The sequence below is a fragment of the Solanum lycopersicum genome, chromosome 9 (genome assembly GCF_036512215.1).
Source record: "Solanum lycopersicum chromosome 9, SLM_r2.1".
Lineage (NCBI taxonomy): Eukaryota > Viridiplantae > Streptophyta > Magnoliopsida > Solanales > Solanaceae > Solanum > Solanum lycopersicum.
Window position 1 is genome coordinate 1,237,863 of NC_090808.1, and position 27,887 is coordinate 1,265,749.

The following is a 27,887-nucleotide window of genomic DNA, read 5'->3' on the forward strand; positions in this document are numbered from 1 at the left end:
CTTAGCAAGCTATAATCTCACAAATTACAAGCACATGTAGGGATTAATATGTGAGATTACAATTAGCATGAATATAAATCGCTAAAAATTGAATTATTCAATCAAGTCGAAATGATTTATCGTACTGAATCGAAGTTCGTAACTAATATCTATTTTTAATTATTGATTATCCAAATTAAACTTTGAAAATAACGCATCAAATGCCAAACATCCACCCAAGTCGCGATTGACTTATGAGAACTCGTAAGAAATCTACGACCTTTGTGAAGCATATATAATATGATCGCTCGTTTATCAAAAATAACATTTCTGTCTTTTAGTCTCATATTATGAATCAATTATTATTTTTTTATGACATTAAATCACTAAGTCAATTTTTCCAATATTAATTAATTAGTGGACTATTTCTCACTGTGTGTGTTGAATTTATTACATCATTGTTGTGCAGCGGTGAACAAATGGAGTTTTGGTGAAAAGAAAATAAATTGAAATAGTAAAAGCTTATTTAAAATTGAGAGGAAAACATAAATTATTCAAACAAGAAACACATGAAATAATTAATTGAGAAAAAAAAATTAAAAATGGTAAGTATTATATATATTAATATCGTAATTTCAAATTTGAATATGGAAAATAAAGTCATTTTAAGTAAAAAAAATATTTCATTTCAAATTAAAACTTTCGATAATTTAATTAATAAACTTTGCTATAAATATCGAATATTGAATATGGAAAATAAAGTCATTTTAAGTAAAAAAAAAATATTTCATTTTAAAATAAAACTTTTGATAATTTAATTAATAAACTTTGCTATAAATATCGAATATTGGTGAAAAAAAAAAATTAGTGATTAAAGGATAAGGAGAAATGTTCAAAGAGTAAGGCTTTCTTAAATATTGACAGCTAATATTTTCTCATAAAAAAATATTGTCACGTAGTGTATGAGATAACAAACAAAAGAAAAATCTATCAAATAAATAAAATGTTGGACATGAATAAATTAATATTTTACAAGATATTTGAATTTGAATTAAAAATGATATTTGATCATGGAATATATTTGAAGTTCTATATGAAAAAAATTTAAAATCCACTTTTTAATTAAAACCTTAAACTTCAATCTTCTTATTATTTATTTCAAGAGGTTGAAATAACATATCAGATAAATACTTATTTAAAATATATAATAAATAATTAGAAAAAGAATAAATATATCCTAAATTATCGTAAGTGATGATATGTAACTATTATCCATCATACTTTTTAGACATTGGTATTCTTACCGTCCAAAAACTAGAGCATATATACTTGTTATACTACCGGCATACACGTGTTATAATCTTATTCACTGATCCGACGGATAAATTGTGTCAAACCCCTCTTTAGTGTTCCGTTCATGTGAAGGGCATATATGCTCTAGTTTTGGACAGAAGAGGCACCAATTTTCCAAAAATATGACGGAAGATCATTTACGATAGTATGAAAATATATTTGTCCCTTTTCCCTAAACAATTTGATAAAGAAAATGTTCATGTATTAAATTGGTCCATCATTTTAACTTCTTGAAATATAGAATTTGAAAATTTTAAAATATAATTTTGGTGATATTAAACTTTTTAAACATCTAGTTTAACTTTACGTTAAATATTACGTCAATAATGAATTATAAAAGATTTCGGAGCCAAAAGGATAAATTTTTTCCTTCAAAATGCATAAACGACATAGTAATTTTTTATCAAACCAAAAAGGCAAAATCGCTCGTGAGGGAGCGATATTCTTCATGATTATGAGAAAAAGAACATAACTTTTGATGAGAATGACATACAAGAAAATTTTATTTCTTGTCAATAAATGTGAAGAATACAACAACATCATTCATCACTTGATGAATTTTGTTTCTAAAACAATTGAATGAAAAATGGAACATGAATGAAATATCTACTTTTAACATACAAATCTACAAACTACATAGTATTTCAAATTTTACCTCTCCCTCCAACTTGTGTTATCGCGCGATCGAGCAAAGTTGCTCGAAAATCAATTTCATATCAGGCCTTTCATCAGCTGGCAAAATGCACCTCAGTGCAACCTGAAGCATGCTATCAAGAATCGTATGCATGTCGTCGTCGTTGCTTTGCTTTCCCAGTAAGAATGGATCGAAGCACTCGATTGAACGGTCTTGAAAGGCCAACAATCTCGCCCATTCGGTTAAATCCAGCACCTCTGAGTTCCCAGGAACAATTTCTGCAGAACTTCTTCCTGTCAAAAGTTCCAACAAGATAACACCAAAAGCGTAGACGTCACTTTTCAAAGACGGACAAGGTTTACTTGTACTCGCGAATTCAGGTGGACGATAACCGAGTACACCGGCATTTAGAACCTGCTCAGCTGTTCCAGCAGATGTCATCAATCTATGAAGACTATAGTCGGTAAGTAGGGCATTCACGTTAGACGTGTCTATAAGTACATTTGTGGATTTCAGGTTGCCATGAGGTATGGCACTTTCATGGTGAAGGTAGTTTAGACAACGAGCAACATCTACAGAGATCTTGAGTCGATCATCTAGAGATAAAGGATGTAGCTTACAGCGTTCTGCATCTGCATACATCAAAAAATGAAACCGACATCCATATCACCACTCAAAACTAGAAAGCAAAGTACAGTGCTATATGCAGTAAGTAGGCTTCAAAGTAGCAGTCTCTAATTAGTGCACCAGGAGATGCCCTTATCAAAACGACATCAACCAAGCCCAACCGAAGTAATCCATACAAAACGAGCCACGTGTGCACAGTTTTGAATGAGAGAAAGAAGAGAGGAATCCTCTTTTCGACTTTTCACTCTCCCACTATCACCATCAAGCCACAATTAACCAAGGCAAAACTGTTTTACCTTTTAGTATTATCATGAAAGCAAAAAAAAGGTGTGTATCCTTTTCTGCTATGTGTAATTCTAACATTGCTAATATATATATGAATTGAAAAAGTTCAGATTTTGGAAGATAGCTCCAGTTATAAATTTCATGAAAGTTGCTATGTGAAATGTGTATTAATACTTAATAGTCTCAGATACATATTCAACCAGCAAGCTAGAAAATCTTTTCGAAGAAAAGTACACTTGAGGCACCGAAATGGATATCAAGTGGCAAGATGGTGATTAAACTTCAGCATATCAGGTATGAGCAATCTTGACAACTACAATTTCAATATACATATTCAAAGTTGTGCATTCACGGTCCATTATGTTTGATTTCATTGAAGGAGTACTACTAATTTTCTTTGGTAAAACTGGATCACGATTTCAGCACCAAATAAAAATCAGAAAAGCTACAGAAATAGATGCAGGTGATATACTCTATAGGTAGACAGGGGAGACTGACCTTTTCGAAGAAGATAAAGAGCTAAACATGGGGCATCGGTGTAATTCGATATGAGAAGCCGCTCATGCTCCTTGGGACCCCAGTAGTAACCCAGTAGAGAAACTAAATTAGGATGCCTAATACTCCCCAGTTTCTTAGCTTCTCTAGCAAATTCCTTCTTGCCTTTCACTATCCCTTCCTTAAGCCATTTGACAGCAAGTACTTGGCCTGAACCAAGCGTAGCTTTATACAATGTTCCATGACAACTTCTGCCCACAGCTTCGGCAGGAGCACATGATAATTCTTCAGCAGTGACCTTCAAGGCGTTATCTAGTAGATGCAAATCTCCAGCCAGTTTATCAGGAGAAGAAACCCTGAGAGATTTTGGGCTTTTGGATTGATCTTGAACCTTAGAAGGCGAGAGATTGGCAGATGACATGACAGATACAGATGAAGATAATGACTCATTTTGAACCGTTGATACTGGCACGCTGTGTTCTCTAGTGTCTTGTCCACATTCTATATCAGATAAAGACAAACCTGTGGAAATGAAAAGGCATTAGTATGATAGTATCAGTTGATCTGATCACCTGTCTATTTGGAAGAAGGATAGTTTCATACCTTTCTTTTCCTTGGTTCCTTTCATATTGTCCTCCCCACCATCTCGCTGATGGGCCTTGCGGTAGATTATTAATGTCAACAAAGCTATAACAGATACACCACAGATCAGCCCAGCAATGAGGGCAGCCCTGATGGTAGATTTCATGCGAGAACCATGACTTCTCAAGCTTAAAGTTGAATCTCCCTCTGAAGGAGCTTCAGCATGCTTTGGAAGTACAAGCAAGGGATTCCCCGGATGGAATGAGGAGTCAGGAAACCTCCATAAATTTTGTGGAACAGGTCCAGAAAAATTGTTATTAGCCACATTTAAAAATTCCAATTTCTCTGAGAGATCATTAGGAAGGCCACCTTCAAATTTGTTATCAGAGAGATCCAGATTTACCATGTCCGGGAACTTGTCCAGCCCCGGAGGCAACGGACCAGCTAATGCATTATGTGAAACATCTAGAGAAACCAAGCTAAGATTCTCTGAGTTAAATGCCATGATAGGTACACTACCGGTAAATTTGTTGAAAGAAACGTTAATATCAGTCAATTTGGTAGAGTTGAAAAGGCTGGGAAGGAGAGTACCACTTAGTTGGTTAATGCTAAGATCAATTGTTTTAAGTTCGAGGTATGTCCCTAACATAGTTGGTAACACACCTTCAAGCGAGTTGTTTGAAATCTTTAACAAAGTAAGCCTCAAGAACTGGGAAGTTTGGTTGGGGAAGGTTCCTGTCAATGCATTTGAGCTTAACACAATAACTTCAACATAATTTCCCCAACCTTGGATCCGGGACACATTTCCAGTTAGCCGATTGTTGCTCAGGTCTATGATTGCACAGCGCCCAACCTTGAAAGGCAAGGGGCCTGACAGCTGGTTATATGATAAATTTAGAAGCTTGAGATTCACAGCACTTATACCTCCGATGGGACCTGACAAAATAGCAAATGGCTTCATGAAATAGTCTGGAAAGGAAGTAGCTTGGTTTAGGCCTGTGGTAAGAACAACTAAATATAATAATTAGAAAGAACAACAAAAGACTTAAAATTCACCAGAACTCCAACCTTAAGAAGAATATCTTTACGCAGCTTGTTTATAACGCAGCAAACAACAACAACCACAACAAATCCAGTATAATCCCATAGGTGGAGTCTGGAGAGTATAGCATGTATGCAAACCTTACCCTTACCTTGTTAGGGTAGGGAGGCTATTTATTTACGATAGACCCTCGGCTCAAAGAGAGATGGAATTAATAATGCAGCAAAAAAAAAAATCAAAAAGACTCTGGAACATTACACGAATTAAAATGCAAGTTTACAGCAATAACTGCCTTAGAGTTGAGTATAAGTATGAAATACCTCTAAACGAGGGAAGAATTGGGAACAATGTGTATGATAATTATACTTAAGCAGAGAATTGTACAGCATTCCTCTAGAGCACAATACTGAAGTGCTCAGGAATTGTTTTCTATACATTACATTTGATTGCAACCAAATCAAGCATGTTTTCCAGCAGATAGCAATCTAAAGATTATTCATCTGTTATCAAACTAACTACAACCTCAGATCATAGATAGTAGTAGTAAATTAACCATAGATTACTTGGATTTACTTCAACCAAACAAATTAACTAAAGAAGAAAGGATCAACACACCTGCAAGCTGATTCTGGCTTAGGTCCAATTCTGATAAAATCATTGAGCTATCCTCTAGAAGAGCTTCGGGGAGTGATCCAGACAACTGATTGTTCCCTAGCCTAAGAATTCGAAGGGAGACCACAAAATTGAAGGATGGAATAGTACCAGTAAGCTGATTGTTACTTGCATCAAACACCTCTAAACTGTCAAAATATGGCATTCCATCGTGAGGAAATAGCTCTCCGTCCAGGTTATTATGACTAATGTTCAGATACTGAATTGACGAGACGAAGCTCGAATTTCCTACTTGCAGGTCAAGTGATCCAACAAACTTGTTGCTACTGAGGTCTACATACTCTACATCCCCCAACGAGGCCAGAAGAAGCATAATATCAATTGAGAAGGCATTAGAGTGCAAATCCAGATACTTCAATTTCTCAAGACTAGCAAAACCAGTTGGAACCATTCCATCGAGACTATTTAAAGAAAGATTAAGAGATACTAAGTTCTTTAAACCAGTCAGCTTAGAGGGTATAGAACCACTAAACATGTTCTCGGAAAGATCCAAAAATTCTAATGACATAATCAACCCAACTTCCTCAGTAATTTTTCCACTTAACTGGTTGTTTGCAACAGACAAATTCTGCAGCATTTTTAGGCCACTAATAGCTGCAAAATCCAAAACTCCAACCAGACCTACATCATTTAGTTCAATTGAAGTGACATGGCCATCACTGCAACCGATACCATACCAGTTTTGGGGACAACCATTTGATCCTAATGACTTAGAATCCCATGAAGAAAGGACTTTCCCAGAAGGGTCTTTCAAAACTCCCTTCTTAAACTCCAAAAGAGCATCCAAATCTAAGCTTCCTTTAGCTAACTCAACTAAAAATAGCAGCACTACACAAATGGTAGATTGCATTTCCTCCTCTTATTTTCCTCCCAATGAAAAAAAACCCCTTGTGACACTAACAGAGAGTTACATATAATACTGAACTAAAAAGGAAAAAAAATACAGCATTTTCACAAGCTAAGAATTCAGAATGGGCCAAGAAAGTAGACAAACCCCACCAAGTAGAAAGACTAAGGATTGCACAATCATCACTAGCAAAATTTTTATACACAAACTGCAATCATCACTAGTCAATTATGCAAGTGAACTAAGAGAGTATATAAACCTAGATAAAAGAACAAGCAGCAAAAACACCAGCCACTAAAATCATTGAAGTCCAACAGCAATACCAAATCACCAATAATATCCCAAAATGCAAATTGCCACCATTAAATTCACTCACCAATAACCAATACATCAAAATCAAAAAAAAAAAAACAAGAGACCCTACATTTCTCTATACCATAAGCAAGTCAATAAGGGCCATTTTTTTTTAGTCAAACCAACTTCCCTTACATAAATGAAGAAACAGTAGACCACCAAAAACCTTTCATTTAGACACAATTTTGACTAACTACTTTCAAGAATGATAAGTACTACAAATTGATACAGTAATGGAATGTCCTGTAAACAGGAAGATGAAAAGGACAGAACTTTAAGTAAAAAAACCAAACTTTAATGTATCTAAAGCTAAGTTCTTGAAGAGCAAAAAACAGATCAGAGCAAAAGGGGTGGGGGGTTAGGTAAGTGAGAAAGACACTAGTATACTAGTAATAAAGACACCATTTTTATTATCTTTTTTTTTTTGTTCTTCCAAATCCCATCTTCACACTACATCTATAAACAATTTGTGGGTTGGGAAGAGAGTAGAGTTTAGGTAAGTGTAACAGTGTTAAATACAAGTGAGCTGGAAAAGTTTTTGACTTCATTCTCTTTTACAATATCAAGACAAGAAGAGAGAGGTTTCTTTTCTTGAAAACAAAAAAAAAAGCCAGTCTTTTTTTTTTTTACATTAAAAAGGGGCAAATTGTGGTCCCAATCAAGAAACTATGCAGAGATCAATAGAGAGTCCATTGTGGAAGATGACAAATTATGAGGTAATGGGGTGACTTACTCTTGATTCCCAACAATGGAATACTCTTTTTTTTACCTTATTTGTTTCACTTTCATGGTCCCCCTTACTAGGAGGGTAGACATCGAATCGAATTAATTCAATTTTTTGATATCGATTTTTCGATATTTCAATTTGATATTAATTTCTTTTTTTTGAAATTTTTACTCTTCATTTCGATATTTGGTGTAGGGTCACAAAAACTAAGGTGCAATCGAAGTTTTGTTAATATAAATAAGGAGTACTTATGGATTTTTGATTCGAAATATTTTAATTTTTACTCAATTCATTTTAAATTTTGGAGCTCTAAACCTAAATTAGGCAAATAGCTAAAATCTAATGAGAAAAAGAATAACGTTTGGATTGACTTTAAAATATATTTTCAAAGTTAAAAAAAAATTAAAATGATTTTAAGTTGAAAAAAGAAAAAGTTGGGAGATCTATTTTTGTTTTTAACTTATTTAAAATCATTTTTTATCTAATTAAATTATTTTTAAATTTATCAACCACTTTTAAAAATCAAAAATTGATCTAGAAATAAGTTTAATCAATTTTTAGCCAATTTTGTAGTATGTATTTCTCGATTTGAATTTCTTCTTTAATTTCTTTGATATTCTTAGTTCTTGATCAAAAGTCTCGAAATTAAAGTCAACCTATACGACATCGATTAAAAAACTTAATAAAATAAAACAAGATGTAGGGCTAGAAATTTTTATCTTATTAGACTATTTTTTTTTTATTTTCTTTTTAGCATTCAAACATAGACATAAAAGCTATGGCCCTTGTTCCATCTCTAGTTTTAACTAAAACCTCTACTTTATTGAAATTTGATTCGATTTTTGATTCTATAATATAGTTTTTAATATTATATTTCATAAATTAATAGAACTTTTTTGATATTTATAATATCATTATTTCGTCAATCTAATCATTAGCATATATTAATTAAATATACATTTAACTATAGATTTTAAATATTTTTTATTCTTATTTAAAATTAACGATGCTATAATTTGAAGAAATAGAGATCAAAAGTGCTATTTTAGTAAATTTAAGTGATTAGATTTATTATTACATTTTAGTTTTTAAGATTAATTATTTCAAATTAGCATTAAGAAAATTCTTTTCTAATGAGACTTTTTTAATATCAAGAGCGAAAAAGATTAACTAATTTGAATTAGTATTAGTAATATTTTTTTTTTATATCGAGAGCTCGAACCATTAATTATATTGAATTAGCATTAAGTAAATTTTTTCTAGCGAGATTTTTTTTTTTCATATCGAGGGCTCGAAACAAAACATATGTTTGATCAAGGGAGGAGCAGCCACCGGAATTTCTTAATCAAGCGCCTGAGTCCGAGCTGTTAGTACTTGCTTCACCGTTCCGGTAACAATTTTTTTTTTTTTTTGTAATTAAGAAATTTGAATTTTATTTTCTCTATAGGTTTCAATTGCGTAGATTTTACTTAGTTTTGTGATTGCTAACATATAGAATTGATGTTTGGTAGGAATAAAATTTAGGGTTTAACTGATCTTTTTTGTGTATAGAAGCATATAGATTGGAGCAACGATAAGGTTGTCTTCGTATTTTACAAGTTCGATGCTAAATAAGTAGTAAAAGTTCAAATTTTTAAGCTTTTTTAGTTTTTCGTCGGTTAGAAATAGGGATATTTTTAACAAGTGTGTTTTCGTGTGGGAAGTATACTATAACAACATAATAGTGAAATTCCGCAAGTAAGGTCTGGGGAGGAGACTTTATCACTATCTTGTGCAGAGGTAGCGAGGTTGTTTCTGAAGGACCCTAGGCTCGAGTGCAATCAATCCATATATAGAAAAAGGAGACAATGTATGAGAATATAGCAAAAGTACAATATGATTGGTCCAAAGGGCGGGTCATAGACAGATTTCTCGGTTATCCAAAAAAATGAATCACGTGATAATGGAACACCACCACTGTGAAGTACACACTGTAATCCCACAAGTGAAGTTTGGGGACGGTAGAGTGATGTATACGACCTTACGTTTGTTGATTGTAACTTTGTCAAGAGGGAAAAAAAAAACTAGTTTTGGTTCAAATTATTTTTTCCTGATATTAGATTTTTAGTTTCTTCGGAATAAATCTGTTTGCATGATCTTCTTTTTTTCCCTTTAGTTTCTTGAGAATATTTCTGATTTTAGATTCACAGTATAGAGTACCGGTGTCTTAAGAAAGATCGAATCTTAATGAGTTGAAGATTTTAACCTCCTTGATTTGACCAGGTGTTACTTGACTAAATAGTTGGTGCTTTAATGCAGAGGATTCAATCAATGACTTATACAAATAACTAGAATGACAGAGAAGATCCAAAGGCGCTGCGAGTTTTGTCCCAATCTATCCTTTGTCAATGGTGGTGATGGGTTTTTCTATTGCAATGGTTGCGGCTCTCAAGCAAATGATATCATTGACATGAGTGTTGATAATGATGATGGATGCAATGTAGATGGGGGAATATACCGTACTAGTCAGTGCCGTCCTAAGCGCCATCAAATTTCTTTGACTTATACAGACTATTATTCAGAGATTCGGTTGAGGTATGTTATGGGGTTACAAGCTATGATCCAAATGCAGTGCAAGACTCTGGTGGAGAAATTTAACGTAACCCCACTGATTGTTGGGCTTGCGGGGCCTATTTGGTTAAGACTCTTGGCACATGAAAACGCGTTGAGTGATGAGTGGGCATACAATGTCATCCATGAATCAGAGTCTCAAACTCAAGGTATCATTTCGATAATCTTTGTATACACAAGGATGGAAGTCAGGATATTTCCTGTTCTTGTTTCTCTAGGATTTGTTAACAATCATTAGTTAGAAGCTGAAGATGTATCGATTAATTTCAGCCTAACAATGCACGTTCGACTACTATGGTTGTTGTCACTCGCATTCTTTTGAAACACTACTTGTAAAATGCAAGAGTAATTCAGCATATCTACTTGGTTTCTAATGGGTAATCTTGTGTAACGAAAATGAAATTTCTTCTAGTGTAGCATGAAGGAAAAGATGTTCTGTCCTATCTTATCTTTTGTCGCCTTTCACCGTCCACAATACTGTTTATGACAAACTTCTGAATCATATATTCTGGCTGTCTAGCAAAATTTCCTTTCTATATTCACCTTTCCCTTTTAGAACCTAATGCCGGTATTTATTTCAGGGGAAGGAGAACTTCCGCAGCCGACTGGCAGCCAGAAAACAGAACCTCATAATTCACTTGGAAAGCAGGCAGTAACCATATGGCATAAATCCTTGAGCAGCATGATTCCGTTACCTTGTTCTCTGGCTATCTCTTTTCTTGTCTGTCACGTGGCAAGGGAAGCAATCTTGCCAACAGACATATTGAAGTGGACGTTAGAAGGAAAGCTCCCGTATTTTGCTGCTTTTCTTGAAATAGAGAAGCAGTTAGGACCTCCTTCAAGGTCCTGCCCTATCAGTACCATTCGTATGTTCAGGCCTATCAGAACTGTCACCTTACAAAAATTAGAGTCCCTTGCTGCCTCAATTGCCACGAAAATAGGGTTGGAATTGCCTTCAGTGAACTTCCATGCTATAGCTGCCCGTTATCTCAAGCATTTATCGCTTCCTGTTGAGAAAATTCTTCCTCAGGCATGCCAAGTGTATGAGTGGTCTATGCCTCCAGAGTTGTATTTATCAGATAATGACTCCAGACTGCCTTCTCGTGTTTGCGTGATGTCTATACTGATTGTGACAATGAGGATGCTTTATGACCTAAATGACGGAAAATGGGAATCGATTGCATGTTGTTCCAATAATTTAGTGTCTGCTGTTGAGAATGGAGCTGGAGAACGCGGTTTCAGTTGTAATGCAAGAGGTGCTGTTGCCGAGGACGACTCTGCTTCACATGATGCGGATCCTCATGACAGTACATCAGATTTGAGTAAATCTAATTCTGATGCTGTGGAACTCTTGAAAATTATTGAAGAAAAATACAATGAACTCAGCGATACATATGGTAATTGCAAGTCATTACTTGATTTTTTAATACATGTCGATACAGCATAGGGTTATAAGTTGCACCAATTGTGACTTGTTTGAGTTATGTTTCTTTTCTTGTTTGACAGAATTTTCAAAAGATTTACATTCATATCTTCGGTACTGCAAAGATGTGGTTTTCGCTGGACTAGGACCTGCTTATGACGATCATGAAGAAAAAAAACTAATAGAAGATCTTTGGAACTTCTATCAAAGCCATAAGGTATTTTAGTTTCCCCGCGATTAAGGTTGATTTTATATGATCTTGCACCCACATCTGTAAAACCTCGTCAATATGTGGTAGGATTGGTTGTACACATCAACAACCTTCAAATATTACCACGTCTTTCCTTACTGATATATCTGCATAAAGTTTTTAACTTTTCTCTGTTGGCCACTTCAACATGGAGAAATAAGCGGAAATCTCTGTCTACTTCAATAGTTGCTTGAGCGACAACAACCTTGCATCCCAGCCTTCTTTGGCAAGGTTTAGGAAGATACCTCTAGAAAGTTGCTGATTCTTATTCTTTCGTGGACTTCTCTTCCATGCTTTCCGTTGGTCAAACAACCAACTAACCCATTTTTTACGAGTCTTTCCCTGCTCCTACTGACTCTGGCGCTACCAGCTGTTAAGCGTGTCTTTTACATTTTCAGACATCACCTACATAGTCCCAATCAATGGTGAGATATTGAGCTAACATACTAAATAATGTTTAACCACCTAAAGAAACCTAAACACGGAGTTTTGGTGAAGTAACATGATTTGTGGTTAGTGTACTTGTAAACTAGCTCTGCCTGCATCAGTATTATTTTACCTGTTTGGATGTTGAACATTCACCTAGTTTTCTTATTTGTTTTTCGCGGGGGTTCGTACACTCGTCTTTGTTTGTTTAAATATTTAATAGCTGAATCATAATTCGTTTTTAAAACAAGGCTGGCAAAGCATCAGAAGATGGGAAAACCAGACATGGATGCAGCAGCAGACCAAAAGAAAACGAGAACTTCAGGAATGATTCATGCAAATGCATCTGCAAAACATCAAGGGATGATGGTGATTCAAACGCGACATTAAGACAGCTGAAAGTTGATATGAAAGAGAATCGATTTGTTTATATACCACCAAGGAAGAATGTGAAGAAGAAAGACGGATACATCAGGTATGCTAGAAAGAAAGACGGGGCTTATCTTTATGCAGTACATGCTGATTATTACATATTACTTCGATCTTGTGCTAAGGTTGCACAAGTTGATGTTAGGACTATGCATGTTGGAGTATTGACATTTGAGAAACGATTGGAAATGCTAGAAAAAAGAATAGGTTTTTGCTTATGTAAGAGAATTCCTGATGATTCATGTGAATTTTGTCGCGATTAGATAAGAAACTCATCATCCTTCGCGGAAGATTTGGTTTTGTAGTCCATTACAAATGTTATTTTCTTGTTAGGAGATGTATATAGAAACATCTTATTTTGTTCCAGTTGTAAATATGAGCATATGAGATCATTTCCACTAGCAAAAGGGGACTATCACATTATTGGTTGTGAACTTATGATCTAAAGCCAGCTGATTACTCATATGAAATCGAAATTTAATCAGAAGACTTGAATTCGAGATCTCTAAACAATTACAGCATCAATTGCTATGGGAACTGACCTGAGACAATTACAGAATCAATTGCTATGGGAACTGACCTGACTAGAGATTCTCAAGTAGAATATCCTTCAGGTCCGAGCCCTGAATGTGCAGTCACCTTTGTTAGAGAGTTATTTACTTCTTAACATGGGACTTTCCACTGGAAATTTGAATTTATCGGACTCCAATGCAAGTATCAAACACCGAGTGTGAAGCAAAAAAAAAAAGAAAAGGTAAGAATACATCCATTAACAGCATTATAGCTGAAGACATTTCTCCCCAAATAAAATTTTATTGATTGGGTTCAACATTTCATCTTATGTACACTGTAGACTGACTGTTTTCTTCCTAAAACAAAAATATAGTAATGGTGTTGGTATCATCAGCATCTCCTTTTGGCCTACTCTAAAAGGAACACTAATCTTGTTTCCAGTTCTGGACATCAGAATTCTAATCGACTAAACGAAAGCCCCCATCTGCGAAAGACGGCAAGATACAGCTCAGTATAATAGCACTTGTTGTCTCCAAGCATACTAAAAAATGGCTGGTCCTCTCGATCTGGGGGATAAATCAGCTTGTCTAGATCTTCTCAGCGGCAGCAGCTGCTGCTGAAGCTGCATCATTGAAGCCCAACTTCTGTAACTCGTTTAAGAAACCATCCATATCGGCTGCACCAATCTTATATGGGCTGTGAGCAGAGCCAGGAAATGAACCATTAGTTACTTCTTCCTTGTATTCCAGAAGAGCTTTGTTGATAACATCTCCAACTTGTCCAAACTGTTTACAGAACTTAGGAGTAACCTGCAAAAGGAAGAGACAGTTCTTAATTGGTACATGGGATACAGTTCATACAGATGGCGCTAAGAGTAAGAAAAAGAGAATTTGACTCCGGATTCAGAATAAATTTAGTTGTACTAACCTTGGCATGGTGCGGGTGTTGCATCATCCCAAGAAGATCATGATAAACTAGCACCTGCGTTATTAGGACATGCGATTACATAACCTTAAACTGTCAATCCTTAAAAATAATTGTGCTACTACTGCTGGAGAGTGAAGACATTGACAAGCATGCTAATATCATGAGTTCATGATAGGAAATGAAGTAGGAATGTCATCCTGTGTGGCGTCTAATTATAACCACATAAGTTGAAAATCATATTAATGTTATGAGACATGAAATGAAGTAGCAAAGTCATTCTAGGTAGATCACTCATCACTGCAAGTGAGATAAACATAGATTGCAGAACTACTTCCAGTGATCCACCAGACAATTTATCCAACAGCTTTGTATATAAACCCGTGAGTTTTAGAAAAACTAAAAGGTTATGCAAAAATGCACTACTGTCCAAGAACCCATTTTGAAAGAAGTTCAAATTATACCACAAAGTAACTCTATCTACGCCCTTACAACATTTTCACATAAATATAATAGAACTTCAGCTTCCGCCCTAATATTGTATCTAAACATAGTAGCACATATAAAAATTAGTGTGAATTTCAACCAACCTGACCACTGCAGAAAGGCCCAGCGCCAATTCCAATAGTGGGGATCCTAAGAGCAGATGTAGTTGCTGCAGCAACAGGTGCAGGCACACATTCCAAAACAACAGAAAAGCACCCTGCTTCCTGCAAGGCCATGGCAGTTTCTACAACCTGCAAAGTTCATAAAAACAAGTATATAGTCTTGACTGTATACGCCATGTGTACCCTATCAGCTTTTAATAGGTATACCTTGACTGCACTATCAATGTTTCTGCCTTGAGGCCTAAATCCACCAAGAACACTGATGGCCTGAGGTGTTAATCCCACATGCCCTATTACAGCAATCCCCGCTTCAACAATAGCTTTAGCTGCTGTAATTCTTGATGGTGCCCCACCTTCCAACTTAATCGCATCCATTCCTCCTTCCTTTAGAACTCTTACAGCTGTATCAACTGCCTGCTCATTACACAACATCCCAAAGCCATTCACATCCCATTGAAACTTACCAAGAAAAGATCCCTTACGCCAATATGAAGAGGCAACATATAATTGGTTATTGTATGTGTAAGCAACATTCTCCGAATGCAAATGCAAGTTCAATTAGGAACGTCCTCAAACATTTAAATGAAGCACATAAAGCAATACCTTCAAAAGTTGGTTTTCAGAGGCTGTGTTGTCATGCAGTTTCTCAACTTAGACAAATCCTTCACTTCCTAAATAGGATTACTCACACTTATATCTTTATACGTATAATCTGCTCTAATTTCTAGTGATATGTTCAACAGAGAAACATAAAAGTTGTTAATGGTAAGTGAAACGAGAACTAATTATGCAAATGAGAGACATAAAATCAATAAAAACATCAATTCTGGGAAACTTGAGCTAGAAATGATCACCTAATGAGTATAAAGAGTCTGAGCAACTTAGGTTTTCATTATCCACTGTTTTCATTCTTTATCCAATGCCTCACCATTCCAAATAAGTAACAATGTAACATCACATGACACAAGAAATTACATTAACACAAATAACAAAGGCATAATAAAGCTCAACCAATATTTCAATTCTTGGACCAATTTGAGCAACAAATCATCACCTAACAAGAACTAGACTCCTAAGAACAAAAAGAACTCTTATTTCTCCTCATTTTCTTTAACCAATTTCTCACCAGTTTAAACAACACACAATGATACCATAGATGCAATCTAGCAACAATTCTCACTTCAAACTGAACCACAAATGATTACTTGTTGGATTAATTCATATATACATTAACAACCTAAGTTTTCACATTGTAATTGTAATATAGTCTATCAAACAAGTGATTTACCCTATTTCACACCACCATATAAGGTTTGCTATGAATAGCTACACAACTATATATGATAGTAGCCACAATGACGGAGCAATGATTTTCGCTAAAGGTAATCAAAATATAAAGAAATACATAAATGAAGAACCCAAAGATATTCAACATCTACTATCTCCGACCAAAACAAGTTCATTTAAGCTCATTCCATATCCTATCATACAATGTACAAAAACAACAACAATGAAATCCCATAACTGCAGTCTGTGTATAGTCGGATATACATGAAGTTTAACCTAATGTAATGTAGTGCAGAGAGGTTGTTTAAAGTAGAACCTCAGCTCAAAAGAAACCATACCATACTACATACACATAAAAATATGTTTTTTGACATAATATATGTTTTTCACAAAGGGGTTTCAGATTAACCCCTGGCTCAACCTAGAGATGGAAACTGGGGCACAGCACTACACTTGCACAGAAAAGTAGTACTCCATTAAAGTGTTACCTGTTTAGTACTAGACTCATAAGTGCCAAAAGGTAGATCACCAACAAGAAGAGGTCTTTTAGCACCTCTAGCCACAGCTCTACAATGAACAAGCATCTCATCAATGGTAATAGGCAAAGTAGTATCATGTCCATGAACGACCATAGATGCAGAATCACCCACAAGACATATATCAATTCCAGCCATATCTATATGAACACCAGATGGGTAATCATAACCCGTCACCATTGTTATCGCTTCACCCTTCTTATACTTTTGCCTCAACGTCATTAGGGTTACTCTTTGATTTGGGTTTTGGGGTTTTGGTCCACCATACACTGTGTTCTCAGGAATATTGCTCAAGAACCGCAATTTTCTATAATGGGTATACCCAGTTTTGCACAATGAAGATGAAATTCCTCTTGAAATTGAACGAAAAAACACCATTTTCGCTAATGGGTGTGTTTCAGATAAGCAATGAATCGATATATATACCCAAAAAACAGTGAAAGCCGCCCTCTTTGCGCCAACCAAAGATGACCTGAAATCTATCAAACACCAACTAAGAATTGTTGTTTATAGAAATGGAGTTTGAGCATACCTACTATTTTTTCTTTTTTATTGTTCGAATTTCAAGAATCAAATCGTTTTTTTTTATCCGGTGTGCGGACTGCATGACCCATTTGAGACGACGCTTTCAACATCATTTTCTCGTGAACCGCTCCCACCCGGGCATAATTTGAATTGTATTATTTTAGTAAATATAGTGATTGAATATACTATATCGTTCTTCTTCGTTATAACGTAATGTCACACCCCTGTAATTTGAACGAGTAACCTATTTAAAAAAGTAGAATATGGACTAGAGAGTAGAGTTCCTGTACGATAAAAAATGAAATATGATTATTAAAGGTCGTTACAGGTCGCACATAGTAACGGAGCCAGAATTTTTATTAAATGGAGTCAAAATATAAACGACTTAAACATATAAAGAAGTATAATGGAGTTCAATATCTACTATACATCAAAATTAGTTTTAACCTTAGTGTAAACTTTCTTCTATCGGATGGATCCCCGAAAGATAACATTACCGTTGCTCCAAGACTCGTATCCCCCCTATCCACAATCAGCTAGACACACACTAAGCAAACATAACAAAACTTAGGCAAAAACATTCTCATTTAAAGAAACAACTATTGATGACATTCATATAGCTTTCAAGCAAAACAAACTTACCTCAAGACAACTTGTTGAGTTCTATCTAAGTGAAATCCAGAGATGCACTCCCTTGGCACGCAACGAGAAATTTAAAGTAAAATTCAGAATATAGAATTGTGTCATTCTTCTTGGAACAGACTAATAGAACATAGTTCACGTTATAAGAGATGCAAATATGCAAAGAACATGGTAACAAACATCAACATAGAAAATGTTTACACAATTTATTTGGCATAGAATAGGCCAATCTGCAGGACAGTAACTGATGCTGTTGAGGTTCTTGATGTCATCGTTGGATTTGATCGAGATGATTTTGCAGCAGTTACATTCCACATGGTGGATACTGGCAATTTCTTAACGCTGATGGACTCAGAGATAAAAGAATGGGAATTTCAAAGGACTTGTTTGGTTCCAATGATATCAAAACTTACCAACAGCATTTCAACACCTTAAGGTAACCTTTTCGGTTTTTAACCTGCATTTCTGTATGTCATAATACACAGATAGTCACTCAAAATTGGTCTCAACTGACAAATAAACACTCAAATTTTAGGAGTGCACATCTAGACACCTCAACTCATCCCCAGTGTGTCTCGTGGACACCAGACGCTGACATGGCAGTTGGGAGTGTTCAACTGACACAATGGATCGACGAGTTGATGTGTCTAGATGTGCATCCTCTAAGTTAGAAGTATCTCGTTACCAGTTAAGGCCAAATTAACGTGTCTACTGATGTATTATGCATTTCTATAGTTTAGTTTTACTTGATTTCTTAAGAAAAATGTTGAGAGACAAAAATAGTCATATAATACTGTCGATGAGCTTTTTATATCTTATTTTCCCTTGAGATAATGGTAAAAAACACAACTAACTTATAACTTTTTCACGAATTTATTACCTCAACTATCACTCGTTCCATCTTCCTACTCCAACTTTCACCATCTATGTATTAAAACGCACCTCAACTATCAGTTGTTCCGTTTTTCTACCTGAACGATAGTGATAGTTCAGATAGGAACAGGGAACTGATAGTTGTGTCATGAAACTCGTAAAAAATCGATAGCTCAACAGTGTTTTTGACCATTAACCCTCCTTGTTAATAATAAGAACACATCAAACATATATCAGAAAACCATAGTATAAATCATGTCATACTGTATTTTTATTCGATACAAATTTTTGAAACGAACGTTTCATGTATACAATTCAGCAATGCAATAAGAAGAAGGAGCAATAGTCTGTGAGTTTTCTTCATATACACTCACATAAGCTGGGAGAAATGCAAATATCCCAACTTAGTTTTGGTTTATTAGACGAAACACGACTATTTAATTGTTGGATTTCATCTTATTGCTGATATATAGGCCAATTCCAAGAACCAAAAGCGCAATCAGAGTCATGTTCATCAGTTTCCTTGGCATCTTCAGCTTCTCATCTACAACATCTTCAGTTCTAGTATATGCATCTTTATCAAGTTTACACGCATAACTCGGTTTATTTTCCTCTTCCATAGTGCTACTTGCACCAGTATACTCAGCAGGTGTTTCTTTAGTGTCTTGTTCTTCCATTTCAGGCTTTTCAGCATTAGTAGCCTGATGTTTAGGCAATTCTTCTGTTTGTGTTTTTTCGTCTTGTGTTTGTTGTTCGTCTTTCTTCTGAGACGTTGGTTGTGGCTCGTCGTTGGGCTGTTGAGGATCAGATGTTGGCAATTCTTGATCTTTTTTCTGTGGTGAAGTTGTTATAAGTTTTGGTTGTTTGACATAAAGTATGCCATTTTCAAACTTTGCACTGATTTTCGTCCTGTCGCAATTTTGTGAAACAGGAAAATCCTTCTGAAATCTAAGCCATTTGTTCTCAGCAACTGGTCTTTGTCCACTAATCTTCACAACTCCTGTTCTAGTCAGTTGAACCCTCACTTGTTCCTTTCTGAAACCTGCACAATTTCACTTGTAATGTTATGTTATGTTATGTTATGTTATGTCGCTCCGACTCTTCAAATATCTCTCAGTATAAATTTTGAATAGTCCGAGCAACAAATGTAACATTTAGTTTGTGGGGTTCCCATGAAAATAATGACATTGTGCTAAGGACATAAAGTTTGTGTTACTTATACTCTTCGAAAAACAAAATATCGTTAGAAGTGTGTCGAATTACAGGGTTTTTTACGATCCCCACATGCAACAACTATTTAGGAATTTTGGAGAAACTATAAGGAAATGAATTTTGAGTCTGGCTCAACCACAAAAGCTAACATGACGAGGCAAATATTACTCGAGACACAATATAAGGAGACGACAACTCGTTTCATCGATCGAAAAAAAAATAGTAAAAGAAGATCACCTGTGAGATCAAGGAGAAGAGTATCAGAGTCTTGTTCTTGCACCAACTCTGTAGTTGGCACAAAATCTTCATAAACTTGATTTGGTGCAGCTCCCTTTGAATCCATTTTTATTTTAATTTTGCTAAATTTATGAAATTTGTAATTTTTTGTGTTGTTGGTATTGAAAATATTGAAACAATTGTGTTATATATATATATTATTTATACAATTTTGTTAAACTTTTTTTTTAGATGCTTAAGGCTGTTTTCTTTCAATTTAGATATTCCTTAACTTATTTTCATGCTTTAGTCTAATAGATTTCTTGCTTTTGGTTAGCTTAGAGTTTTCTTCTTGAATAGGTAACCAAATATTTGAGAAATTGATTTTAAAAAGACTTGAAATTAACCATTTGTCATAATTATTTAATTTTTTTTAAAAAAAAATTACATTTTTTAGTTACTTAGTTATTACTCTCTCCGTTCAGAAATATTTGTCATGTTACGCTTATCGAAAGTCAACTTGACTAATTTTCAAAGTTAAATTAGATCAAATTAATTCGATATTTTAAACAAAAAAAATTAGATATTCTAAAACTATATAAAAATACTATATATTACAAATTTTCATATTCATATTATGAAAAAATGCATCTTCAAATGTTAGTCAAAGTTTTTATAATTTGACTCTAAAAATAGAAACCATGACTAACAAAAATTAGATATTCTAAAACTATATAAAAATACTATAAATTACAATTTCCTTTTTTTTTCTTAAAATAATATGCATTTGTAGTTTTAAGGAATACTTTGTCCAGAAATCATTGTCATGTTTTGCTTATCGAAAGTCAACTTGACTAATATTCAAAGGTAAATTAGATCAAATTAATTTGATATTTTAAACAAAAAAAATTAGATATTTTAAAACTATATAAAAATACTATAAATTACAATTTTTCATATTCATATGATAAAAAAATGCATTTTAAAATGTTAGTCAAAGTTTTTATAATTTGACTCTAAAAATAAAAACCATGACTAATAAAAAATTAGATATTCTAAAACTATATAAAATTACTATAAATTACAATTTTCTTTTTTTTCTTAAAATAATATGCATTTGTAGTTTTAAGGAATACTTTGTCATGCAATTGAATATTTGTATTATGATTATTAATGATATTAAGTTACCAAAGCTAATGATTATATGGTTAGATTAGCTTCAATTTTGTTAATTATGTTTTTTCCCTTATTCCTCATAGAATAGTCAATACACGAAATATATTACGTGCTGATAGTCATAAGTACAAGTAAATATGTTTAATCGCGTATTTCAATAACTTAAAATCGAAATTTCTATTATTCCTTAAATTGAATTTTTCTACTTATTATTATTTTTTTAATTTATATTTTAGAGAAGCTTTAGTTAGGGACAACCTTTGTCTACGTATAGAAGTTGGTATTCTTTCTTCAAGAAATTGTAGGAATATATTCTTTGGTATGTGAAGTTTTAGAATAAATTTCAATGTAGACTTTCATTATTTTTGTAATTATTTTTTTATAAGTATATTTTATTCTCTTTTTTCTCCATAAAATAATATAAAATCTTGTAAAGTTAATCCCCCCTTGATTCTAAATTAGCCATCTAATGAGGTTTAAATGATTAAATTAATGAAAAATAATAGTTTCTTAATGATTTTCCACCTTGGCATATAATTAGATTGAGTGGATGATTTACTTTTTAATGGTAATTTAAATTTATGTATGTTATTTTTCATTTGATGTTTGATATGATTGATTAATTTTAATTCAAGTCGAGAAGTATGGCTCAATATTTTTACTTTTTAGTGATAGTTTGGACTTTTTATAGTGTTACGCATTTGATGTCACATACTTGTTTTGATGTTTGAATAATGTGGATTCGCGTTGAGAAGTTTATTTTATTTTGGTCCTGATTAATTTTGATTGGCAACGAGAAATCCTATTTGAAGTATTTATTTTTTAGTGATAATTGTAATTTCTTAATTGGTGCTTTATATCTGATTTGAAACCTGAAATATGAATTATTATTATTTTTGCCTAAATCTATTTCGAATTGGCTATAAAAAAAATTACTTTTGTTAATTGCGTATGAATTGAAGTTATATTCACTAATAATGTAACAAATTTTTATATCATTATTGTAAATGGAGTCGTCAAAATGGATTTGTCTACGGGGCCGGCCGGCCCATTCAACTCGTTATTAGGATATGATTGTAATAGGATTTTTTAAGCCTATTGTAAGTCCGACCCATATAAGCTTTTGGCCTTAAGACTTGATTAATGTTGGGCCGAGATTGATCCATGAGCCAAAATTTAGGAAAAATTACTAAAATACACTACTTTAATTTATTTAATTTCATTAATCCCCTACTGATGTATTAAATTACAAAAATTCCTTTTTTCATCCCAAATGATACTAATTAAATTTTATACATTAAATTTCATGTCTAACACATAAAAAGATACTCAAATTCACAATTTAAATTAGATACTTAAATTTTTATATACTTATCAATATTTTATATAAATATGATACTTAAATAACAGATGTATGACAATATGACAGTATGATACACATATACTATTATTTGATACCTTAATATATACGAAATATAAGTAAAAATAAAACAAAGAATCATTTTATCATGATCACCAAAAAATGATACTTAATAAATTAATTGAACATACTAACAAATATATTCAAAAATCACGATAAGATTAAAAAGATACTTAATACAATTCATCTTATACTAACATATAAAAAAACAGATTAACATGATAATTACAAAATACTAATTGAAACTATATTTTATAAAGTATCCGGAATTCTTAAAAATAAGGGATTTTTGGTAAATATTGATATTATAGGGATAGAATGTAATTTATCATTTACAGTATGTCATTTGCCTAATTTTTACAATTTATTTATTTAAGTCCATTTAAAACTCCGATCCATATAAGTCTTGGCAGCTTGGCCCTTGAGACTCGATAGGGGATGGACAGGGTCCGTCCATGGGCCAAAATTATATATTTAAGGGGAAATTGTATGAAATAACAAATTATTAATTCAAAATAAATGCTATAAACATAGTTTCATTTAATTCTAATTCGTAGCAAATACTTTGCCATTCGTCTCACTCTCCAGAAATCTCGCTTGCCACTCTCTCTCGTGTCTCTCACTTTATACAAACACAAATGTATAAATTGTGTTTATATTTGTATAAAGCGAGAGAAAACTGTATATACAAATATAAATACATAAATTTTTGACCTTTACATTTATAATTATATAAATATTGATTTTCCCTTACTAGTTCTCTTTTACCTTTCTCTCTTTTTCGCTTTATGCAAATATAAATGATACAAATTATAATATATAAATTTGTGTTGTATAAATCTAGAGAAATTTTAAAATAAAATTAAAAAGTAAAAAAAAAAAGATTTACTTTTATAATTTTAATCTATCCATACTATCACTATTTAATTTGTCTTTTTTTTTTTAATTATTTGAATAAAAGGATCACATGACATTTTATTTTATTGATTACTTATGACATTTTTTGTAATTATTTAATCCATGTAGACATGGTTGGCTAACACACACTCAAGATCAATGAAATTGAGAAAAACGTGACAAAATGATAGAATGAAGCTCGTAAAATGACGTGTTTAAAATGAACAAAAATTTAACAAACTATTTAAGTGAAAGTTGATGGCTAACTTTAAATGGCTATCGATATTATCCTACGAAAAATATGTTACAATTTAATCAACTTTCCTACCGACTTAAAAAAATAATTAAGTTTATCGTTTGAACCAAATCATAACAAAATAACTAAACTCCAAAATAAATTTATCTCATGTTTGATTAAAAATCAAATAACGAATAGCTTATTTCAAATTCATAATATTATTTTTCATTTCACAATAAAAATAAGATAACGATCTTAATATAACTACTCTCGAATAACTTATTTCCAACTAAACTAATCGTTAACTTCGTCACTGCTCTGCTCGCACACCACTAATAATAAATAAAAGGCTCCCAAATTTCTCATTTTCATAAAATTCAAATTTGCGGGTCGTCTTCAATTGCAGAGAAAATCAACATCAATGGCTGCTCTGTAAGTGTAAATTTGCTTCATCTTGTGTTTAATTTGTTCAAAATAGTTCGTAATTTAATAGATTTAGTTAAGTTTGAGGTATGAGATAAGTGAAGCAATAGATAGTGGGTAGCAGGGGCAGACCCACGTGGTGTTGCCGAGTGCTTGAGCAGCCATTAACTTTGTTACGAAATATATATATCTATGTAGAAATCGATAGGTATTTGTATAAAATTAGCATAGAGCAGTCAATAAATAAATTATATAGTTGGCCTAATGGTTCTAGGATGGGTACTTCAAATTCTTTTAGTGTTGTTGTACCAAGGTTCGAATCTCATTGTTAACACATATTTTTGACAGTTTCACTTCCCCACAACTCTTCTGGTTTTTTTTTGAGTTAGGTGCAAAGTTCATTTCTTTAAATATTAGGTACCTTTTATAGGAAAAGAAGAAGATGAAGTGTTACCTGGTACTTGTTGTTGTTTGCTAGTGGTAGGTATCCCGTGGAACTAGTAGAGATTGCCCAAAGATGTAGGGGATGTGGGGGTTACAAGACCATTGATTTGAAATTTTGGATTAAGTAATGGTTGAATATGCATGTTTTATGACCCTTCGGGGTGGCCTAGTGCTTTGGGGTTGGGACTTCTACGTTGGAGTTCTCAAGTTGGAAACCCCTTGCCAGCGAAAGCTAGGGTTTTGCCTTTTAGTTGCCTAGTGCGGGTTACCTCCTATGTGGTCTGCGAGTTATTGCATAGGAGCGAAAGTTTTACCATGTGCGCACGCAAAGTGTAGAGGCTGCGGGTTTCCCTTGTCATAAAAAATAAATAAAAATATGCATGTTTTTATGTAAGTTGATTTTTTAAGTTTGCTTTTAATATGAATGTTGATGGGGGTTATTCTTTTATTTGTACAGAAGTGTACAAGAAGTTCTACCAGCAACTCTGGAATCTACTTCCGAACCTCCGTCTCTCTTTGATGGAACTACCAGGTTTAATCACCTTTTACTTTTACTTACTTTCTTGTTTGCCTTAAGAAAAGTGTGTTCTTGGTCATCATTACGGAGTTATTTATGTAAGTGAAGGTTGTGATGTGAGTCTATTGTGTTGTCTGAAGGTTGTATATCAATTATCAATGCCCGTATTCTCAGCGTGTGTGGATTACCAGGAATGTTAAGGTTCGCCTTTTTACTGCTCCTTTCCATTCTATATTATCTCGCTTTTCTCTTTGCAGTCTGTTAAAGCTGGACAACTTTCTATATTTGGAGACTCTTCAACTTTGAACTAACCGTTTTACTCGTAATTACATATCTTTATTGCTATAAAAATGGCATGTCATATGTAAGATTGAAAGTTGAAACATACTTCTGATATGTGTTTTTTAATCCTTTTTCTTTTTCAAATTTCATGTCTAGTCAAATACCGCCACGTAGTCATTAATTTGGATGAGCATGGTTATATTAGATTTGAGTCTCTGTAAATTTAGTATGCTGTTTCATTCTGTGATGCTGTCTAGCCTGGATATTGAAAATGTGCATGAAGTGTTATATATCCAGCTAGTGCAGGACCGTTGGAATAAAATGGTGTACATATATGGTATGCAGTCTGCACTTGCATTTCTTTGAAGAGGCTTCACGCCTCTAAACCGGTGACTTCAAATGACAGTAAAGAAATAACTCTACTTTTTGTGTCAAGGCTCACTCTCCATGCTATCACACTGAAAGTAGTTATGACTTCCCGACTTTTGACTTCCACGATCCAAACTTGATGGGTCCAGCATATTCGGTTTGGATGAACGCGTTGTTCAAAAGTTCTATCCACCTCCGAAAGGAAGTGCTACTTAGAATTATTGATTTTATTGATGCCTTTTGTAAACTTCCGCTTGGAAGTTATTTCTATCCTACTTGAAATTAGTCAGTCCGTGTGTTCTTATACCCGGGAATGGTCTTGTTTACCTCGATAGATTTTATTAACATTTTGAATTGCAGGGTTTGCAAGACAAGATCAACTTAGTTCCGATTGATCTTCAGAACATGCCTGATTGGTACAAGGAAAAAGTTTATCCCCAAAATAAGGTAATTTTTAACTAAACCAACATTCATTTTCATTTGCCCAATTCACTTGTATTCATACGAAGTGAAAATCTTGAGCTAAGATTTTGACATTGACGTTTGGCCTTGTTGTAAATTGTTCGAGATCTCTTGAAGTAAATGTCCATGAATTTTTGAGAAAAGGATTTTTCTTCCTCTTCGAATTCAATGATTATTGACTGAGTCAGTGCATAAAATATTCTAGTCTTTATCTATCATCCAATTGGCACCTACACTTTTATATAAGGACTTAGAAGGAAGTGAATGTTTACATCTTCGGAGAGCAGCATCTCATTTTACGTTTTCTGTTATTTATATTTTTAACTCCTCACAGGTGCCATCCCTGGAGCACAATAACAAAATGATAGGAGAGAGTTTGGATCTGGTTAAATATGTTGATAGCAACTTCGAGGGACCATCACTTTTGCCGGATGTAAGCTGCAAAAGTTCATTAACCCGTCTGTTTATGAAAAATTTAAGCTGTAAATTGATTTTAAAATATTACTGGCAAATTGATGCAGGACCCTGAAAAGCGGAAATTTGCTGAAGAATTGATAGCTTATAGTGATATATTCGTCCCAGAAGTATACAAATCGTTCTTCAGAGATGCACAGACACTGGCTGGTGAGATTTGAGCGTATTCTTTGTTAAATGTCTCTCATGTAAGTTAATGGTATTCACACTTGTACCAGGTGCACAATTCGATTACCTAGAGAAAGCTCTTGACAAATTTGACGATGGACCTTTCTTCCTCGGTCAATTCAGTCAGGTCATTACTTTATTTCATTTTGTTTTCCTTTCCGATGATGTGTCGTGTGAGATGGAATCTCTGCCCAAAAACATACTCGACTACTAGTGAGAGTAGCGTGAATGTACTTCTCTCCTAGAATTTCAAACTTCATAGATATAACAAACACTCTGTGCTGACATGAAAACTCTGTTATGCTAGGTTGACATAGCATATGTTCCATTTATCGAAAGGTTCCAAATTTTCATGGAAAAGGGGATTAACTATGACATCACATCCGCGAGGCCTAAACTAGCCAAATGGATCGAGGTATGACTAATATTACATTACACTCCCTTTGTGTGTGTGAACGTGGAATGCTTTTTTATTCGTGCTTTAATCATCTCATAGGAAATGAACAAGCTTGACGGTTACAAGCAAACAAAAGTCTTGGATCCAGAGAAACTGGTTGAATACTACAAGAACCTCTTTCTGGTACTCGTTTTACAAACTTACAGATTATTTTTTTTTTGGTTTGAGAATTGTATATATAACTACATTTTTGTTTTTTTTTTCTTACAGAAAAAGGCTTGAAACTTCAAAAATGCATTTGATCTAGTTACATGGGCTAGTACTTTGATATATCAAATATGTTTGTGGAGTTCTATAATATTATGTATCAATAAATTGGCTCTGTATTTTTGTGATTGTATTTTCCTTTATCATCATAAATGTAAGAGTCATGTAGTGGATATTTTTCGATTTTACCTTTCGTTATGTTATGGTATTAAAAAATCTCTTCGTCTATCAAAGTTAGTTAACGTGTCAGCCATTCTTCCCCCATTAGACTTGTCAATCCTT

At 33.7% G+C, this 27,887-nt stretch overlaps 5 protein-coding genes across 8 annotated transcripts; 2 read left to right on the forward strand and 3 right to left on the reverse strand.

Annotated features, from left to right (window-relative positions):
* Nucleotides 1-1,805: 1,805 nt before the first annotated feature.
* LOC101263744 (LRR receptor-like serine/threonine-protein kinase GHR1) lies at nt 1,806-7,130 on the reverse strand. The gene is made up of 4 exons (XM_010327726.4): nt 5,613-7,130; nt 3,977-4,891; nt 3,377-3,895; nt 1,806-2,598 (listed from the first exon to the last, which is right to left on the reverse strand). Exons 1-4 carry the CDS (start codon nt 6,517-6,519, stop codon nt 2,006-2,008), a joined length of 2,934 nt encoding a protein of 977 aa, XP_010326028.2. The 5' UTR covers nt 6,520-7,130; the 3' UTR covers nt 1,806-2,005.
* Nucleotides 7,131-7,208: 78 nt separating this feature from the next.
* Nucleotides 7,209-13,142, forward strand: LOC101263451 (TATA box-binding protein-associated factor RNA polymerase I subunit B). 3 transcript variants are annotated; one of them, XM_019215656.3, is made up of 6 exons: nt 7,209-7,586; nt 8,861-8,987; nt 9,896-10,356; nt 10,789-11,604; nt 11,714-11,847; nt 12,558-13,142. In XM_019215656.3, the coding sequence occupies exons 3-6, from the start codon at nt 9,930-9,932 to the stop codon at nt 12,996-12,998; spliced, it is 1,818 nt and encodes a 605-aa protein (XP_019071201.2). In that variant the 5' UTR covers nt 7,209-7,586; nt 8,861-8,987; nt 9,896-9,929; the 3' UTR covers nt 12,999-13,142. The 3 variants fall into 3 exon arrangements, with proteins under 3 accessions (XP_019071201.2, XP_004246715.2, XP_069145324.1); XM_004246667.5 differs by lacking the exon at nt 7,209-7,586 and having other exon boundaries at nt 8,847-8,987; XM_069289223.1 differs by lacking the exon at nt 7,209-7,586 and having other exon boundaries at nt 8,870-8,987; nt 9,860-10,356.
* A 386-nt stretch (nt 13,143-13,528) lies between these two features.
* On the reverse strand, nt 13,529-17,348 carry LOC101263146 (3-methyl-2-oxobutanoate hydroxymethyltransferase 1, mitochondrial-like). Its single transcript, XM_004246666.5, has 5 exons — nt 16,556-17,348; nt 14,988-15,194; nt 14,763-14,909; nt 14,176-14,229; nt 13,529-14,057 (listed from the first exon to the last, which is right to left on the reverse strand). The coding sequence occupies exons 1-5, from the start codon at nt 16,979-16,981 to the stop codon at nt 13,836-13,838; spliced, it is 1,056 nt and encodes a 351-aa protein (XP_004246714.1). The 5' UTR covers nt 16,982-17,348; the 3' UTR covers nt 13,529-13,835.
* A 1,526-nt stretch (nt 17,349-18,874) lies between these two features.
* Nucleotides 18,875-20,268, reverse strand: LOC101262846 (inactive protein RESTRICTED TEV MOVEMENT 2). The gene is made up of 2 exons (XM_004246665.4): nt 20,093-20,268; nt 18,875-19,685 (listed from the first exon to the last, which is right to left on the reverse strand). The coding sequence occupies exons 1-2, from the start codon at nt 20,196-20,198 to the stop codon at nt 19,081-19,083; spliced, it is 711 nt and encodes a 236-aa protein (XP_004246713.2). The 5' UTR covers nt 20,199-20,268; the 3' UTR covers nt 18,875-19,080.
* A 3,800-nt stretch (nt 20,269-24,068) lies between these two features.
* On the forward strand, nt 24,069-27,838 carry LOC101262552 (glutathione S-transferase L3). 2 transcript variants are annotated; one of them, XM_004246664.5, is made up of 10 exons: nt 24,069-24,234; nt 25,127-25,201; nt 25,327-25,387; nt 26,198-26,284; nt 26,634-26,732; nt 26,821-26,923; nt 26,992-27,068; nt 27,249-27,356; nt 27,438-27,521; nt 27,609-27,838. In XM_004246664.5, exons 1-10 carry the CDS (start codon nt 24,224-24,226, stop codon nt 27,618-27,620), a joined length of 717 nt encoding a protein of 238 aa, XP_004246712.2. In that variant the 5' UTR covers nt 24,069-24,223; the 3' UTR covers nt 27,621-27,838. The 2 variants fall into 2 exon arrangements, with proteins under 2 accessions (XP_004246712.2, XP_025888881.2); XM_026033096.2 differs by having other exon boundaries at nt 24,144-24,234; nt 25,130-25,201.
* The last annotated feature ends 49 nt before the right edge of the window (nt 27,839-27,887 follow it).